The sequence below is a fragment of the Rutilus rutilus genome (assembly GCF_951802725.1).
Source record: "Rutilus rutilus genome assembly, chromosome: 12".
Lineage (NCBI taxonomy): Eukaryota > Metazoa > Chordata > Actinopteri > Cypriniformes > Leuciscidae > Rutilus > Rutilus rutilus.
The window spans coordinates 20,466,181-20,486,162 of NC_140217.1; the positions used below are offsets into that span (position 1 = coordinate 20,466,181).

Here is a 19,982-nt window from a genome sequence, read left to right on the forward strand (position 1 = left end):
GCCTCAAGCAAACAAAACCTTTGTGTACTAGTGTACTGTTTTCGTCTTTATTTTTTTGTTGTTGTACTTTTTAGGGTTTTTCTTTTCTTTTTGTGTGCACCTGTACTTCACTGTGGACTGTCTTCTTATTGGCACTATAAATAAATTCCACCTTGCACGAAGTGCGCCATCCTTTCTACATCCGTACACAGACTCACATTTCTCCCTGAAGGCGAGCTGGTGGACTCGTCTTCATCACACATATGTCCGGGGGAGTGGCGCATGCAAATTCCATGGGGCTCAATAAGTCAGTACATCGACACAACATCAAGGTGACTGACAGATGAATGTCATGCAAAGGCTGCATTTGAAAAATCTTTTTTTTTTTGTTAAAACAGCAAAAAACAGAGTTCCCGCACTTTAGACCTATATGAATTTCCAGTGAATTTTCCATGACTCATAATTAGGCTTTTAAAGAGATTGTACTAAAAAAGCACACTTTCTCATCATAAACAGTAACATCCCCCTCTCCCCTCCCCTCCCCTCCCCCCCTCCCCCCTAAAAATCTATGCTGGATTTGACTCACCTGCCAGTACACCACATACATACACCAGGCCAATTCTCAAAGCTCCATGGACCATCTCTAACGGCACACCAACCAAAAGTTGCATGGCCATGTTTAGGCCCAGGTGTTCTATTCTGAAACATATAAATCAGCCATTAGCATTAACATAATTACAGATGTGTTTGAGGAAGGGATGAATGCCCTTTTTACAATTTGGTACATTTGGATTTAGTGCAGGGTATATAAACAGGTTTGGTTATGTAAAGCTGATTAATCTTATATTGTACTAGCCTACTTGTCAGCTACCTGTAAATGATAACATTTTAGGATCACACAACATAAACTGAGTGACATTAAAGAAAAAAACCTTAATAAATGAAAGGACAAAACTCAGCAATGCAATTTTCAAGAGTCAAGCATAAACCGTTGAGTTTCTGTTTACCATATTTGATGTACTGTACACCATTTATGTGTGCTGATCAGAAAGCCTGTTCATCATATAAAGTGTTTGTATCTTTTCAGAAAACTTGGATTAAATCACTATTTAATAAATCACATAGTATTTAATCACTATGATTAAATCATTTATTTTGATTACTTTTATGATGTCTTTATGTACTTTTTGAAGCTTGAAATTTTTGGTTGCATGGAATTTTTTTGGGGGGTAAACTATTCTTTTACGATGCTTCAACTGATCATAAACGCGAAAGAAAAGAAATACGATTATTATGCCACCCACCTGCCCAACCTCCAGATGTCAGTAGTAAATCCAAGAACATCTGCTTATCTAAAGTCAATGAGTGACTTCAAATTATTATTATTAGATATTAGATTAGCAGAAGAGTTTTTTAAATATTTTTTTTAATTCAACCAATTAATCTTGCACGATATTGCATTTTGGCCGATATGCCGATATTTTCAAACTAATTTTGTCCGATGCCAATACCGATACCGATGTATATACACATTTTCCCCCTGATATATTTACACTTTAATTTTACTGAAGAGAAATCCAAGTCTCTCTCCTGTACTACCTTTACCGTATTACACTCATGTGTTGTAGATAAGGCAATACACAAGACAAACAAAACAACATTTGATTCTACCATAAATGTATAATTTTACAAATGTAGACAGACATTCACCCCTGAAAAATAGGTAAATTATTTCACTTGGAGAATAAATGATATGCCAGTGCCTATCAAACTTCAGTCCTTAGGAGTAAAATAAATAAAAATACATTTTCAAATAAAAAATGTACATCTTCTCCTACTTGAACAGGTCTACCAAATGCTCCCCTGTTTTCAGTGCTGATGCAGTGGTGACCCGTTCATGTAACATGTAAGGGTGGCGCTGCCAATAAAGCAACTAAAAGCTGTCACAAAGAACCACAAAAGTAATGATTATGAATATGTCAAATATAGCAAGGAGACATTTTAATTGTTTATTAATAAACAAGTGTTTTCTGTGTCGGCTGCAAAGATGAAGTTGACGATGCTGACTCGCGATCTTCGCAGTAGTGAACGTGCCGGAGAGAAATGCACATTTCGGATTACATAGTTTTCTTTCGTTTTGAATTGTTCTGTTTAAAAATATGATTTCAAGCGTTCTGTAGATAATAGATATATTTCTCAGGTCTGTGAGGCAAGTAGGCTATGCTGAGTTTCGTTTCATTTATGAGCGCCGGTGCCTCCGTGTCGTGATATCTATTATCTGCTTTACTTATTATTTATTAAATCCAGGCAATTGGTTGATGAAACATTGATTAAAATTAAGATACAACTAAAACAAAACGAAATTCACGTAGAAAGGCTTTGTGCTTTCTGTTTGAGGTCTCTGTGAAAGCAGTCTTTTAGTGCCGATTTCAGAGCGGTCACGTCCATAACCGAGAACTGTCACTGTTTTTCCTCATAAATGCAAACATTTTATGCTCTGTGGAGAGCATAGTAGCTTGGAGAGCTTACATTAGTAAGCTACAGGACATCGTCTTTCAAAACATGACCTGCATGAAAGAGAAAAGAAAATACTGCGTCATTGTACCCAGCACTTCTGAAAATGCACTTGAGAATGCGTCTCTGTCCCCAGCACATTTCAAACCATGCTACGTTCACGGTCGTCACATACACATAGGAAACACGCCACCCTATCGGCAAGGCTCATCGGCAGAAATATTCATATCTGCCGATGCCGATGATGGTCATTTAAAGCTTTTATCGGCTGATACCGATGTTGTGCCGATATCATCGTGCATCCCTACTTAATATATGTTATAATTGAAAATGCTATTGCTGTGATCTCATGTTAAAGTTTCAAATACTTGTCAGTAATGTGTCAGAGATGAGGTCTTGTGGATAGTGCGTGTACCAGGGACGTAGCACTGAATCTTGGGTCCTATACAAAGACTGTGTGGGGGGGGGGGGGGGGGGGGGGGGCCTCTTTGCCATCATCATACCATGATCCATACTATTTATCACACTTTTTTTATAGTGTACAACTATACACATAGCACTCACTGATAGAAAAACAATTGTACTTTATGTCATGTATACAGTATAAAAATCATATTTGTATATGAATTGTGCTATACTTATAGCACCCCAGTATCCCCTTAGACATAAAAATGACAGTTTAACAATATTTAACTGGAATTATGTTTTTTTTTTTTATAAGTCGCAGTCGCCTCGCTTGAACAATATAGGTTCTCACTTGGTCTCTTTGGAAAGAAAATTGTGTGGAATTGTTTTCCCTCACTATCTTTACTTTACTTTCCTCTTTTTGCCTGATCTTTGTTTGAACGTTATAAGTGGTGGTGGTGCGACTCGAAGATCACCACACTTGTCTGCTCCTCTCTGGCCAGTCCGCTCTCCCTAACAGCCAATTAACGTTTTGCAATGTTCCTAGACAACCAATCAAATCATGCAAATTGCGAGCATGCTGTGCTCGTGGAAGGTGCCTAGACAGATGTGTGCCAAACTTTGTCAAATGAGCGAGCAGAGAAATAGAACAGATTTGTACAACTGTAAAATAATAAATAATTTCAGGATCTTCATGGGCCCCTCACATGCCAGGGCCCTTGGACTCTGTCCCCCCCTCCCTCCCCCCCCCCCCCCCCCCCCTCTCTCCCTCCCCCCCTGGTGTGTACTCTGACACAAAAGTGACCTGATTCTGGCATGAGTCCTTTTCCAATTCCACTCCTGCTCCAACTTTGTTTAGTCCTGTTTTTTTCTGAAGCCCTGACCATTTCTCCAACTGTTCTAATTATCTGACCTTCAGCAGTGCACATGGAAAACTGTTACAGATGAAGTCCTACACACCTACAGCAGTGTATGTGACTTTGGCCCTTAATAATGACATATCTGGGTGACAAAGAAACTTTTAACTACAGGCAATATTCCTCATGTCACATACTTGGCATCGCCAAATAGATCCTATATAAGCAAAATCTGGACCCAGATCTAAAATAATAAGAAGCAGGACAAGGTCAGATTAATTATTCTCATAGAACAAGAACCTGAAATTTACAAAGCTTTGGATAACTAGGGCATGTTATCCAATGTCTAAAGTCTGTAGGGCACCATACAGACTTTATCAAAGAATTTGCTGACTTTCTATCAGAGTTTGTACTGGCTGCAGATAAAGTCATAATTGTTGGTGATTTTAATATATGTAGATAACGAAAAAGATGCATTGGGATTGGCATTTAAAGACATTCTGAACTCTATTGGAGTTAGACAACTCGTGTCAGGACCTACTCATTGTCGTAATCATACTCTAGATCTAATATTATGCCGTTGAAATTCTGCAGCAGAGCGATGACATCTCAGATCATTATCTAGTTTCGTGTAAACTTTAAATAAAGTTTAAAGCCACTAAAGATTGCTTTATTAATAATCTTCCTGATCAGTTTCATCATCTCAGCATCCCAGATAGCTTAGAAGAACTCGATATTGCAACAGAAACTTTTAACTCTCTCTTTTCCAGCACTTTAGACACAGTTGCTCCATGGCGCTTAAAGAAGATTAAAGAAAATAGTCCAACGCCGTGGTACAACAAGCACACTCAGGCCCTTAAGAGAGCAGCCATAAAAATGGAGCTCAACTGGAAGAAAACAAAACTAGAGGTATTTCGCATTTAATGGAAAGAGAGCTCGACTGCATACAGAGAGGCCTTAAAAGCTGCTAGATCTGCTTATTTTTCAACCCTATTAGAAGAAAATAAACAAAACCCTAGGTATTTATTTGAAACAGTGGCTAAACTAACGAAAAATAAATCTTCAAGCCCAGAAGTTTCCAAGCAGCACAGCAGTAATGACTTTATGAACTTCTTCACTTATAAGATTGATAATATCAGGGAGAAAAGTATAACTATGCAACCGTCTATTACAGTATCGCATCAGGTAGTGCATTGTTGTCTCCCTAAGAATTTTTTTTATTCATTCATAACTAGAGGACGAATTTTCTAAACTCGTTAAATCATCTAAATCGACAACATGTATGTTAGACCCTATACCAACTAAGCTACTGAAAGAGATGCTTCCAGAGGTCATAGATCCTCTTCTTAATATCATTAATTAATCTTTGTCATTAGGATACGTACCAAAAACCTTTAAGCTGGCTATGATTAAACCGCTTGTTAAAAAAACGCAACTCGATCTCGAATCTACCCTTTCAGAAAAGGCAGTATCTTCACAACTGTGTCCCTTTTTAGAAAGAAATAATATCTGCGAGGATTTTCAATCAGGGTTTAGACCGTACCATAGTACTGAGACAGCTCTCATTAGAGTCACAAATGATTTGCTCTTATCATCCGATCGTGGTTGTCTCTATTAGTGTTACTCGATCTTAGTGCTGCATTTGACACTATCGACCACAACATTCTTTTAAATAGACTCGGAAATTATGTTGGCATTAGTGGAATTGCACTAGCATGGTTTAAATCATACTTTATCTGACCGTTATCAGTTTGTAGGATTAAATGAAGAGATGTCTTATCGATCACAAGTTCAGTATGGTGTACCACAAGGCTCAGTACTAGAACCGTTGCTGTTCACTCTGTAAATGCTACCCTTGGGAGATATCATTAGGAAGCATGGCATTAGTTTTCACTGTTATGCTGATGATACGCAGCTCTACATTTCTTCACGCTCAGACGAAACTTACCAATTCACAAAATTAATGGAATGCATAGCTGATAGAAAAAAAACTGGATGACTAGCAACTTCCTACTACTTAATTCTGAAAAAACAGAGATTCTAATTATTGGACAAAAAAAGTCCTCACGTAATAACCTAGAATACTGTCTAACACTTGATGGCTGCTCTGTTAAGTCTTCGTCGTCGGTTAGGAACCTGCGTGTGCTCTTTGATACCAATCTTTCATTTGAAAGTCACGTGTCTAGTATCTGTAAAACCAAATTTTCCATCTTAAAAATATATCTAAATTACGTCATATGCTCTCAATGAAAAGTGCAGAACAATTAGTTCATGTGTTCATGACATAAAGGCTAGTTTATTGTAATGCTATTATGGGTGGTTGCACTGCACGGTTAATAAACAAATTACAGCTGGTCCGAAAAGCAGCAGCTCGAGTTCTTACCAGAACCAGGAAGTATGACCATATTAGCCCAGTTCTGTCAACACTGCATTGGCTCCCTATTAAACATTGTATACATTTTTAAATATTGCTGATCACTTACAAAGCACTAAATGGTTTAGCTCCCCAGTACTTGAGAGAGCTCTTAACGCATTATAGTCCTTCACGTCTATTGCGATCTCAAAATTCCGGCCAGTTGATAATACCTAGAAAATCAAAATCGACTGCTGGCGGTAGATTCTTTTCCTATTAAGCACCAAAACTTTGAAACAATCTTCCTAACATTGTCCGTGAAGCAGCCACTCTGTCAGTTCAAATCTAGACTAAAAACACATCTCTCAGTCTAACATACACATAACACATTATAGACTTCTATAATTCAATGCTAGGCTGCATAGTTTAGGTCAGCCGGAACCGGGAACACTCCCCGTAAATCCTGATGTACTTGTTACATCATAAGAAGGATGGCATCTACGCTAATATTAGTCTCTCTGTTTATCCGAGGTTTTAGTCCGCCGAATCCAGGCCGTATCTAGATCTGATGAAGGACCTGCGCCTGGGAACGATGACAACGCAGTGCTGAAGTGTCAACCAGTCCATCCCCTGTGAATGCCTCCTTCCCTTCCCTTTACCTCAGTATAGATAAAATGTTGTCGGGATAATTCCGGTTCGCGTGGCTACGCAGACGCGACAAAAAAAATCTGTATAATAAATTTTTTAAGGCCAGATAAGTAGTTTATTGAGGGTTGATTTGTAAAGAAGGACTACACGCCTGCGCACATATATATTCAAACGCGCATAGAGAGAACGGATAATCGTTTGCACCTTCAAACCTATTTCAGGGAGTGCGTTCTCGAGACACCAGGCACTGTTTTGTGCGGATGGGCGGCCAGAGCGCTTTAAGAGTTTTCCTGTTAGAACGGTGTTGTGTTAGCGGTCCCTAAGTTTATAACTAATGATCTTCGCAACGGAAGTGAATCAATCAATCAAAACTAACTTTAGCTGGACAATAACTTTATCCTAGAGCTGTTGTAAAGCCTAAACAATCTGTTACGGTAATTTCCTATTATCTCTATAAAGCTGCTTTGAAACAATCCATATTGTTAAAAGCACTATATAAATGAAGGTGACTTGACAAGTATCTTAACTTATCTTAACAATGTGTATTGTGAAAAGCGCTATACAAATAAATGTGAATTGAATTGAACTCATGGTGGATGATCATACAGATCTAAAAGAAAGAATCAGTGTAACACAACTTATTGAGGATGCTGACGAAGACATCAGCCTGACAGACAAAAGCAACAACATTGAGGGGGCATCTGCTGTCCTGAATGATATCATGTGGTGTTTAATGCTGTGACACACAGAATAATGTCTGCTGGTGGTGACACCAGATGAGAGAGTGACTTTTGAAAACGCCTGTTTCTGTGTGAGAGAGTGTTGTCTTATTGGGATTCTGTTGGTGCAGCAGACAGAGCAGATCACTAGCTTGGGTTAATGGGGAGATTACTCGGTAGATGAGTGTAATATAATACATTAAACCCCACAGATCACAGCACATCAGACACATCACAGGGTCTCAAGCCCTCCATCAACTGGGGACAGAGACATTCAGTCCTCCACGCCAGAAAAAAGCTTTTTGAAATGTGCTTTAGTATGTTTTTGTGTGCCTGAAAATGTTGCATTGAGGGTGTAAGCATTTTAAAATGCCAGAAAAGAAACAGCTAATAAAAGCAGTATCTAAAAATGGCACAAATTAGAAGCAGTGGGCCACATTGTGAGGCTGCAATACTCTTGGATGATTTGATATACAAATAACTCTTTAAATTACAACAGAGAAAAAAATATTATTATTATTTGTTACGCACCATTAAGGATTGTGAAAGGTTTTATTCCTGCTTAAGTAACAGCTGTCTGTATTCAGATTCGTCAGTCGTGGCATTGAACCATCTAATATTTCTTTATAATGACGACTAAACTGTATATCTTTACCATAGTTTAAAGACAACATCCCAGTGCCAGTTTGATGTCTCTCATATCAGGATGATTGTAACTGACTATTTCTCTTTAACATCATTTTAAGCTAATATTCATTTAAGATAATAAAATAATTTTAAGTCATATCAATATGTTGAATCACATGTTCATTAATATAATCAAGTATGTGTAACTCACCCAGCATGCATGAAGATGTAGCTAAGATAGCGCCAGGCCTGAGCTCTGAGCTGTGGGTGGTATGGCAATGGGCCCTTCAGGAAGTATGGCGATGACACCTGCAGAACCCAGCGGTTCAGCTGCAGTCCGTAATACATAAAGACAACAACCTGAGAAAGATGTGGTAAGTAAGAGGCTGTTACTGATGTGTGACACCTCCAAAACAGCATTTTAAAGCATTTTATGGAATTATAAGTGCACTCTTGCCTCAAAGGGTGTTCTAAAAGGTAAGGAAACATAATTATGCAGCCTCAGAACCAAGCTGTAGAATTCTAAGGCAGCATCACATACAGTAAATCGACCTGTACATTACTGTTAAAAAGTTAGGGGCCAGTAAGATAAAAAAAAAAAAAGAAAAAGAAAAAGAAAGTATTTTATACCCACCAAAGCTGCATTTACTTGATCAAAAATACAGTAAATACAGTAATATTGTAACATTTTATTACAATTTTAAATTAACTTATTTCTACTTTTGTTTCACATTATTATTATTTTTTTAATTTTCAGCAGCCATTATTCCAGTCTTTAGTGTCTCAGGGGTGTCGACTCCCTTTGTTGTGTCTTTCATACTCTCCATGCTTAGCAGCTCCTCGCCAATGTCAAAGTTCTCTGTGACTGTTCGGATGAAAATCAGCAATTGCGCTGTATCGGAAATATCCGTGCTTTCATCCAGTGCAATGGAAAAAGCTCCCTTTCCTAGCCCCTCCACACGTTTTCCCAGTTGCTCTTTCAGATCATTGGCCAGAACTTCGATTCGTCGTGTGACTGTGTCATTCGACAAACTAATGTCACGGAACTTTGTTTTTTGCTCTGGGCATACAATGTCGGCCACTTTCAACATGCAGTTTCGCACAAATTCTCCATCACTAAACGGCTTGCTCCGCTTAGCTATTTCTTGAGCTACCACGTAGCTAGCCTGTGTTACAGCTTCACCGGTTTTAGCCAAATTTGTGAAAACTAACTGCTGTGCAGTGTAGCCTCTCTTAAGTTGTTCAAGCTTACTGGTGCGCTCCTTGCCACTGAATTTATTGTAGGTTTTATGTTTGGTATCATAATGGCATTTTATATTAATATATTAATGCTTATATTTATAAGTCCTTGCGCATTGAAATTACCTGCCTGCAGATCAGGCAAATGACTTTATCCGACCCGTGAGGTTCGACAAAGTAATCGTTTGTCCATTTATCTTGAAACTGCCTTTTCTCCTCGCTGACATAATGTTTTTTTCTCAAGGGGCCCGGCTCCCGCTCTGGCTCTCGCTCCACCATCTCCATCTTCACACAACCACTGTTCCGTTGATGGCCTTCTGGGAGTGAGGTCAAGTGCGATCGGTCGGACCACACCTGTAATTACCGCTTATGCCTATGGATGCCGCTAAACGCCACTAAATGGAGATTCATTCTTTCAAAGCAATGTAGTTTTAATAGTTTTAACAGTTTTACAGATGTTATCAGATGTAGGCCGCACTTTGAGAACCTATGCTCTAGATCCTTCAAAAACAATTACATTAAATGCATTAGAGAAGATGATCCCACAATGTAATGCGATTAGCTTTGTAGAAAATAGATACAATATGGTGAAAACAACTTTTCTGTTACAACCCTGGTTCCCTAGGTAATGAGACACTGCGTCAGTCTTGATTGCGTCTGAAACACATGTTCAATAAACTCCAATGTCATTTGTACAACGTCACCGTGTGATGTGTCACCATGGAAGCTATAAAGGATTCCTGGAACACAAAAGCATCCGCTTCTGATTGGTTGAAGAAAGTCACTCACAGGCATGCCGGAAGTATGGCAAGGGAACCAGAATTACAGTGGTAACCGAGACGTTCCCTTATGGGGAACTCTATGCTGCATCTGATGATGACGCTACCCTGGAATGAAATACCTCTGAGCACCTTTAAAGCTTTAGATGCTGACCATACTTCAAGTAGAGTAGGCCCTTACAACCAGAGGCGAAGGAAGGTCACACACCTTTATAGGCAGTATAAAATCCATTTACTTATTTTCTGCTTGGAAGCAGGGGAACCTCGCCGGATGATCCAAAGCATACCAGCAGCTGGTCAGTATTGCGCCCCTGAGCAGACCGGTGGACATAACACTTAAGAGTCCTCATTGGGCAAAGCAAGTTTAGCTTCTCTTGGTCCACCGACAAGAATGGAGGAGGGTAAAAGGCCTGCAATACCACTGAGTGTGCAATGTGAGAGGGAAGAGTTGTTTTGACCCTAATGGAAACAAACTCTATGCAGGAGGAGGCAACTGACAGGGCTTGCTGCCTCCTGCCCTGATCAGGGAAGTAATAACAAAAACGAAAACCATCTTGAGAGTGAGAAACTTCCCTAAAACAGAGACAATATGCTCAAAGGGTGCCAGGAACAACCCCTCTAGAACCACGGCCAAATCCCAGGCAGAAACTCTCGAATGTATAGCAGGCATTAACCCTTAAAATGCCACGGAGGAAACAAGATACCAGGGGCTGTCTCCCCAAAGAGTTGTCCCCCAAAGGTAAGTGATAAGCAGCTATGGCTGCCAAGGAAACCATTTGTGTGGATGGGATAGTCTGGCAGAAAAATTATCTTAAAGGGACTTCAACACTGAACCAACCATGGTTCTATGCACCATAAAGTGAAGACTCTTCAGGCATACAGTGTCCTCGTGGAGAGAGCTCTAGAGTATAGGATGGTCTCAACAACCTCAATTGAGAGGAGTTCAGGAGTTGATCCCCTCAGGGGCCAAACCCACAACTTACACATATCCAGCCGGGGGTGACAGATTGCGCCCCCAGCCCGTGACAGAAGGTCCCTCTCCCAAGGAGAGCTGTCCAGTAGAGACAACAGATCACAGAACTATACTCGAGCTGGCCAGCGCAGGGATAATAACAGTAGACGTACCCCGTCCTAGCGAACTCTCTCTAGAACTCCCGGGAGCAGAGCAATTGGGGGAAATGCATAGCCTCAGCCACGTCTCAACCATGGCATCCAGCCCAGTGCATTCCCTCAAATGTGTGAGGGAAACCCAGAGCGGACAGTGTGTCATCTCCTCTGAAGCGAACAAATTCACTTTCGCCTGGCCGAACTTCCAATAAATCAACTCCACCATCTTGGGGTGGAGTCTCCATTCCCCGGGCCTCAGCCCCTGTCTCAATAGTATGTCTGCTCCCTGATTCAGGTACCCAGGGATGTAGACTGCTCTCAGGGAGAACAGCTTGCCCTGATGATTTATGTATGAGACTACCAAAGTGTTGTCTGATCGGACAAGAACATGATAGCCTCTGAAGTCTGGGAGGAAGTACCTCAGTGCCAGAAATACATCCATAACCTCCAGACAATTTATGTGCTATGAGAGATGATGACCTCTCCAGAGACTATGAGTTGAGCAGCAATCTAGGACCGCACCCTAGCCTGTGAGGGCAAATGGGCAACGAGGCGGGACATGGGTGGAGTTGAGATGCCTGGTTGCTGAAACTATGCCCGCCTAGCTCGACGTGATCAAGTTAGCTCAGGCTAAGGAGCTAATGCTATATGCTACTGGCAGTACCGTCACAAGGGCTGTGCCAAGCTGACTTGATGTTGTAAAGCCAATAGTTAAAGTTCATGTTTTTGCCCTTCGAAATAGTATAATAGTTAAAAGACATAGCTAAAAGTGAGAGACTGGAAGGTTGCTGCTCGGTCTTGAGCCACCACTGCAATGGTCTCATGTACAGAAGGCCAAAAGGAATTACGCTGGATGCAGCTGCCTTGAGTCTAACAGTCTCTGAAACGGTTTTACAGTGACGACTTGGCTTAGTTTGATCCTGCCTTCAGGTAAAAGGATTAACTTGATACGAGCTGATTTCTCTTCGAAGAGGATCAGGCGGGAGCGGAGCGTCCTCAGTGGAAGACGATCGTAATGCACACCTTGAGAGCTGACCGTGCATGCACCGCTCTCAAGCAGACCACACATAGATTGTGTGGATCCCCACCCGTAACGTAGCGAGGGCAAGGAGGAACACACAATCTAAAATGCTTAGTTGCCACACTACTAATATATATATATATATATATATATATATCTACAGAACAAACAACACCACATAGACAAGGACATTTAAACACAGAGACACCAATGACATTGGAATTTCTTGAACGCAATCATGCAGGAGCATAATTAGACGCAGCGTAGAGTTCTCTGAAAAGGGAAACGTTAATGTTAAAAATATAAATAAACATTTAATACACTACTAATTAATAAATCAATATTAATTGTATTCAAACAAATTTTTTATGCTTGTTTTTTATGCTAGTATTGAGTCATTAGCTTTGCAACATGCTAATGTAAATGTAAAGGTCTATTAAAATTATTGAGACGCTGGGATAGGCTCTAGCATGCCCACGTCCCTACGGAGACGTAGGGCCTGGTATATAGATTCACATTTCACTTGCATTTTTTCTGCAAATGGTGGAAGACTTTCTATTTGATAACTTTCTAGTCTCTATCTATTCATTATTTGTTAATTAACATTTTCCCCGCCATTGACAATATTTTCTGTTGTTTATTCTTTTCTCAGCCTATTGTTCAAAATGTTGCTTTTTTAATGAAACTTACCCACATTCAAGTTTTGATAAAAAATAACCTCTACCACTTATTCCACCCTTAAACCTAACCAATCCACCAACCTATTTCTAACCTTACATTTATCCCACCTCAATAGCAGCAAACATGTTTTACAATACAATATGAAGACAATGAGTAGATTGTACTATTTTGTACCACCATTTTTACCTCATAGTAGTTAAAGACAGCTGAGCTAATATAACGTGGAACCAAAGTATCTACTGATACGTTTGGCAGTTCAATAATAAAAAAAGCAGTGGAAAATAATTCTCTTTTAACAATCTTCAATAGTAAAGTTCATTCTAACCTCTGCTATAGTGATGACCAGCATAAACCATGGTGGCGGACAGTAGGTGTAACTGTCAAAGTACCATTTGCGGTCCACCTCTCTGGGCAAAGTCTCATAGGCAACATGACGTACGAGTCTCCGAGACAGACCCAAGCCTACTTCCTCTCTCAATGCCGAATTCCTGAGCTGCCGACTCCCTTGCAGGATCGCTCGACGGAAACTGTTTGAACGTTTGTTGCTCATCTGAAAAAATATGACATACAAACTGAACAATCATGATTATCAGCATTTTACTATGAATATGCATGGAATCATGTATCAGTAACCAAAGATACTGATGTGATCATGTATCAGTAACAAAGATAGTAAATCAGTATTGGTATAGTCCTTCAGTCCTGTAAGTTTGCATGAACATTAAGCAAGACTTTTATTGGGAAACAGGTTGTCACATTGATACAGGTTGTCACAAACTTGTATTTGTCAGGACATTTACTGTGATCCCTAATAATCTTTCTTGATGTTTTTTTATGCGACTAGACTAATTCACCTGTTAGTTCATTTAGAAATGTCCATGATGCAATTCGTCTATGATCTGTCTTTTTGTCTTTGACAGTGCACCCCCCCCCCCCCCCTCCTCTGCCACAGACAGAATGCCACTGTTGTCACTTAGCAACCGATTAAATATTCCACACTCATCTCCAAGTCTCAGAGCAGCTGTGTAACAAACAGTGTGTAAGTGATTGCGTGTGTGCGTTTGTGTGCATGAGACAATGCTGTTCAAACAAGCTTTTCACCGCTGAGGCAAAAAGCCTTCCTCAAAAACCTGGAATGTTCTTTTATCCCATGCCAGGCTCCTGATCAGGAATACAGGTCATGCATTATGTAAGTTGTGGAAGAGGCCCTGAGTAGGATGAAGACATTTATCCAGAAAGCCCCTGAAGATGTTGCCTTTGCCGTCACAATGGGATCAAATGAAATAGTTTAAAACATGACTAAGCTGACCTACAAAGCTTAAAGTTTCACATGTTTCACACAGTAAAGCTACAAAAACAGTTTACTCTTTTAAATACAGGAATGAAGCCAACTTTGTGAAAAACTAAACTGGGGAATACTGACCGCAGATCCCTACCCAGATAACAGCTCATCACAAATGAGTTTCTGTAGATGGCAATGTGCACACAACCAGCTGCAAGCTGTTTTTACTGATGTTAAATTAGTACCTGTTTGCTTAATATAGATATACAGATGCACACAAGCACAAACAAAACAAAATACATACACACACTGGCTAGCTTTAAAGGAATAAGTTCACCCAGAAATGAAAATTCTGTCATCATTTACTCAACCTCAAGTTGTTCCAAACCTTTGTGCTGAACACAAAAGAAGATATTTAAAAAAAAATATGGGTAACCAATCAGTTGATGGTCCCCATTGACTTCCATTGCAGGAAAAAAAATACTATGGAAGTCAATGGGGTCCATTAAATATTTGGTTAACTGCATTCTTCAAAATATTTTCTTTTGGGTTCAGCAGCAGAAGAGAGAAATTCATACAGGTTTGGAACAACTTGAGGGAGAGTAAATGATGACAGAATTTGCATTTTTGGGTGAACTAATCCTTTAATATAGATTACAGTTCAAAAGTTGGAGGCCAGTAAGACTTGATCAAGGATTCATCAAATTGATCAAAGGTGACAGTAAAGATAATCAGTAAAGACAGTCAAATGAATGCTGTTCTTTTAAACATTGATATTTATCAAAGAATCATGAACAAAAAGCAATCACAGTTACCACAAAAATGAAGTAGGACAACCATTTTCAGCTGTGATAACAAGAAATGTTACTTGAACACCAAATCAGCATGTTAGAATGATTTGAAGGACCATATGACATTGAAGACTATTGTAATAGCTACTGAGAATTCTGCTTTGCCATCACAGGAATAAATAACATTTTATAATATAAATAAAATAGAAAAATAGAATAGAAAACATTTTAAATTGCAATACTATTTCACAATATTGTTGTTTTTGCTGTATTTTTATATAAATGCAGCCTCGGAGAGCATAAGAGACTTTCAAAACCATCTTACCATCCCCAAACTTTTGAACGATAGTGTACCTATCCCGTACTGTGGTCTTACCATGGTGAATTGATGGCATCAAATATTATTTTTAGCATGAACCAGGATACTTTAAAACAATTCCATGGTACTACTCATGGTAAATATCAAAAAAGGTACTTTTAATAACACTTAACAATAATGAACATCAGTGTTTAATAGGTTAATATTAATTTATTTATATGCTATTATTCATTTTTAATGTTTACTCATAATGCATTAACTAATATTAATGAATAAACTTGGAAATATTAAATCAAGTCTTCAAATTGCAAATCTTTATAGTATAATAGAAAAGTTTCAGTGTGGAGTTTCTTACTCTACCACATGAATATTCTGTTAATTTCTTCCTGCTGTTACCCATCAGCTTTACTAAAACAACTCATATGAACAGTTTCAGTCTCTGTGCAACTCTTTATACACACACCTTCACACATTCCCCACAAAAATAAACAGACATTAAGTGCTCCCTGTGCTTCACTTTTCTGAGGCATAATGATTTGTGGACGATCTTTGTGTTGGCTGTTTCTATGGACACCAAACAAGAAAAAGTCAAACAATATGGGATTGAGACAGTACACACAAACTGTGATATCTGTGCCATGCTCTACTGTTGGGGCACCATGGTACTACATCCAGCTGAAAGACTGTAAGGCTGAAGGAAAGAAAAAATTCTTAGAAAAAGATATAATGGAGTGGTGTTGCCACACTGTAATCACTCTTCATCAAAATATAATAGTGAAACATGGATCTTAATGTATGTATATAGAATTCTCAGTTCGTTCCAATTCTTGCTATTACAATCTGTCTTTCCTCTGAGTCTCTGTTCTCACTTTAAAAAAAAAAAAAAGTGGACATTGAATGAGAGCTGTCGAAGAACAATAGCAGTGTAGAAACACCAACTGCATACTCCTCATTCCTTACTGTCCCACTTTCACATGACCTGCCACAGCCAATCAAAACACAGAATCTGATCCAATGTTTCACTGCATTGCTTTATAGCACTATAGCTCTATTCTCCAGCCACTGTGGTGGACAATAGACTCTTTGAAAAGTTGCTGTATGTGTGAAAGAAAGACTGAGAGAGAATGGGAAAGAGACAGGGAAAAGGGCAAAGGAGGGTGTGAGACTGAGGGTGGGTGGCATTGAGATTTTCCCACAGATTTGATGGCATTCCCATGCAAGTGGAATGGAATATTCCATGTTTTGGCTTTTAGTTCAGGGTCAGAAGTTCTTCAAATCTCACCTCAAGTTCATCTGCAGAACTCACCAGGTTAACAAAATCCTGGTAGCAGATCTTTCCGTCAGCATTTCCGTCAGCCAGGGCAAGAAGAACCTCCAGCTTGTGAGGGTCCAGTTCTGATCCATGAGCAGCAAGCAGGTCTCGGAAACGCTCAGTACTGATGAAGCCTGAATTTTCTGGGTCATACTAAACATATGAGAGGAGATAAACAGTAAATTAGAACACATTCTCATATTCTGATTCTAAAACATTTAAACAACATTCAGTAGTTAACAATATTATAACAGTTAAAACAAATTGAATGTGCCATCACTGAAATCATATCATGATGATATTTATTTCTGAGGAATTCAACCATCATTCCATTTGAAGTCTACCAGCAGAGGGACATTACTGGATTTTTATCTTTTTATCTAAGTTAAAATGAATGTGGTAAGACATTAAACATAGCTGGCCTTACAATGCAATATCTGTACAGAGGCAGCATCTGAAGCAACATATATACAATGAAAGGCATGATTTATTAAGTTTACAGAAGTAATTTGATGAAGTTAGTGTTGTAAATATGAAATGATTAATACAGACACATAATCAATTAAATCAATTATAAATCACAAGGCTCATGGTGGTTCTGATGCTACATTTTATTTACATATACCAAAGCAACACCTGAGCTGACTTAGACAGTGACATTGTTTCTTTAACACTTTTAATAATTTTGGCATTATAATGGTTTTATTCAGTTCTCTTGAACTGAGCAACAGCACAAAAGTCACACATACAAAGTTCCTGGCGGATCACCCGTTTATCTGAAAATGATAGAGAAATTCAGATGGGACATTTAACAAAAGCAGAGTAATTTGCATTCTTTGTTCAAAGTGGTTGTGTGTGTGTGTGTGTGTGTGTGTGTGTGTGTGTGTGTGTGTGTGTGTGTGTGTGTGTGTGTGTGTGTGTGTGTGTGTGTGTGAGAAAAAAAAAAAAGAGAGAGAGAGAGAGAGAGAGAGAGAGAGAGAGAGAGAGAGAGAGAGAGAGAGAGAGAGAGAGAGAGCAGGTACAAGAGATGAAACAATCAATGAATGTGTCGATCAGCTTGATCAGAGATGCAGAAGGAAGGAGACAGTTGGCATAATACAGGCATTTTACATGACAGTATGACACGTGATACTGTAAACAGAGGCCTTGCCATGGTAGAGACTGCCAAATTACTGTATCTAACCTCGAAAGGTTCAAATATAGTACAGAAACAGTCATATGGTACAGTGAGAAATGTATTGGCAGCAAACTGTTCTAGCGCAAAACATGGCTGTGTCATATCTTTAACACACCTTTTTAAATACACTGGACAGATAGGCTACTATTACGAACTTTGTAGATTTTATGTCAATTAAATACATTAGCACATGGAAGTGCTATCAGTAAACATTTAAAAGGTTTGAGTTAATGATGTTCATGGAATAAAATTGTATGAGTTGGCTTACTTGAGTTGGTACTCAAAAAGATAAAAATATAGAGATGTCAATGACATCCTCAATGACATGTCAATGACATCTTCTGTGTCATTGAGTCAGTTCAATGAGTTCAGAGAGCTCATCCTGTTTTAGTAATTGGTGTCACTATGTCAGCCCTACAAGCTTTCAAACATTCACTGTTTCTGTTTGTTTGGGCAGCTAAGGTCATGAGGTCACAGAGTCACAGGCAGAACATTCCAAGTTTGAGCAGCAAGAGGTCTTTTTCTGAAAGCCCCTTTGTACACATCAAGCTAAAATTCACACAGTATGCATACATGGACACAGACACACCCCCACAAACTGATATCATGGACCTCTTTCTTCTACACTGGAGGATTTGGCTCAAAAGTAATATACAGTTTGCTAAATATGATTAAAGCTAAAAACATCTCCCACTGTTCCCACTGTTATTCAGACATACAAACACACAACAGCCTCGCTGAAGATTTACCCACCTTCTCTTGAAAGACCTCTGATAACTTCTGTGTTCCATTAGTTTTCATGTTGTGATCTATCCCTGTCCCACACTGTCCCCACAGAAGGAGAGAGTGAGAAGCTGGAGACAGAGACTAATCTCTACCCACAGGGGATTTACAGTTTAGTGAAGACCCCCACCACTGGAAAACACACACAAACAAACACAAACCCACCCACCCATTCACCAAAAACTCCACCCCCAACCTCTTAGCCTACATTCATAATAATCACAAAAACACACTCTCTGCTGTGTACAAGAACACACATACAATCTTGGTGTGATACCTCAATGAACAATTTTTAGTAAACTGGTTAACAGATGAAAATGAGAGACTCCAGCTCCAACAATGGGGTTTCGATGGCCTAGTTTATTCTGCCACCTAATTACATTTCACACACATACATACTCTCTCTGCTGAGCGTGCACATGTACAAATATAACAGATGAATCTCACAAAATGACTCAGCTAAATTTAGTGTGCTAAGTGCTTTCCTAAAATATAATTTCATTCCTTGGTGTTGAAGTTTTGTGAAGTTGATAGTGCCCTTTTGTACCCCTGTATACAGAAAATGTTTTGTATTACCATGCAAACACAAACAACTGCACCCCTGACAATTAAATACCACATTAATCCTTCTTTAAAGACAGTCCTGGGGCTGATCTTTCATAATAAAGCTGAGAAAAGGGGTTTGTGTGTGTGTGTGTGTGTGTGTGTGTGTGTGTGTGTGTGTAACCCCTGGTATTCCAGGCCTCATTTTCATAAAGCCGCATATTAAACAGTCTTCTTTACAGAGGAGAGAATGAAGTTCACCAACTGCCTCAATCTCTCTGTGTGTATGTGTGTGTTTGGAAGGGGAGGGATAGAGACATTAAATTAGATAAAGTTGAAATTAAAAACATGAAAAACATATGTATATCCTGCAGTTGCAGTCTCAATTACAAAAAATAAAGTTGCAATTAAGAGATATAAAGTAACAGTTGCAACATACAAAGCCATGTTGCGAGTTTAAAGTCACATTGTAAAATGTTGAGCCACAGTGGTGGATGATTTTTTTTGGTCATGCTGATTGGATGTGATCAAATAAATTGTTTTATACTATGGGGCTGTTGAATGCTTGAATCTGATTGTTTGACGAACGTTCTAAGGTGTGCAATTATTTTCAGGGAAACGCACAGCTAAAGTAGTTCCAGACCACATAACAGTTCCATATCACTTTGCCAAATAATTTCAGTTATTTCAAAGGTATTTACAGCCCACAGACCTAAAACCCACAATGACACTGACCGAGCAAATAAATATAGTAAACAATAGGATAAAAACACCCAATTATTTTTCCAAAATTATGTTTTATTATGTATTTTGCATTTATTAGTTATTATGGAAAAGCACATCTCT

The 19,982-nt window shown here is 39.0% G+C and overlaps 1 protein-coding gene across 3 annotated transcripts in view; it reads right to left on the reverse strand.

The window, feature by feature from the left end:
- The window catches only part of rhbdl3 (rhomboid, veinlet-like 3), a 125,231-nt gene that overhangs the window by 24,711 nt on the left and 80,538 nt on the right, over window positions 1-19,982 (reverse strand). For 2 of the 3 annotated variants that reach the window (XM_084426737.1, XM_084426735.1), the window contains 4 exons: window positions 16,604-16,786; window positions 13,255-13,479; window positions 8,314-8,462; window positions 566-678 (listed from right to left, as the gene is read on the reverse strand). In XM_084426737.1, the coding sequence (XP_084282863.1) occupies window positions 566-678; window positions 8,314-8,462; window positions 13,255-13,479; window positions 16,604-16,786 (670 nt within the window). The remainder of the gene's footprint in view (window positions 1-565; window positions 679-8,313; window positions 8,463-13,254; window positions 13,480-16,603; window positions 16,787-19,982) is intronic. The other variant, XM_084426736.1, reaches the window with a different exon arrangement.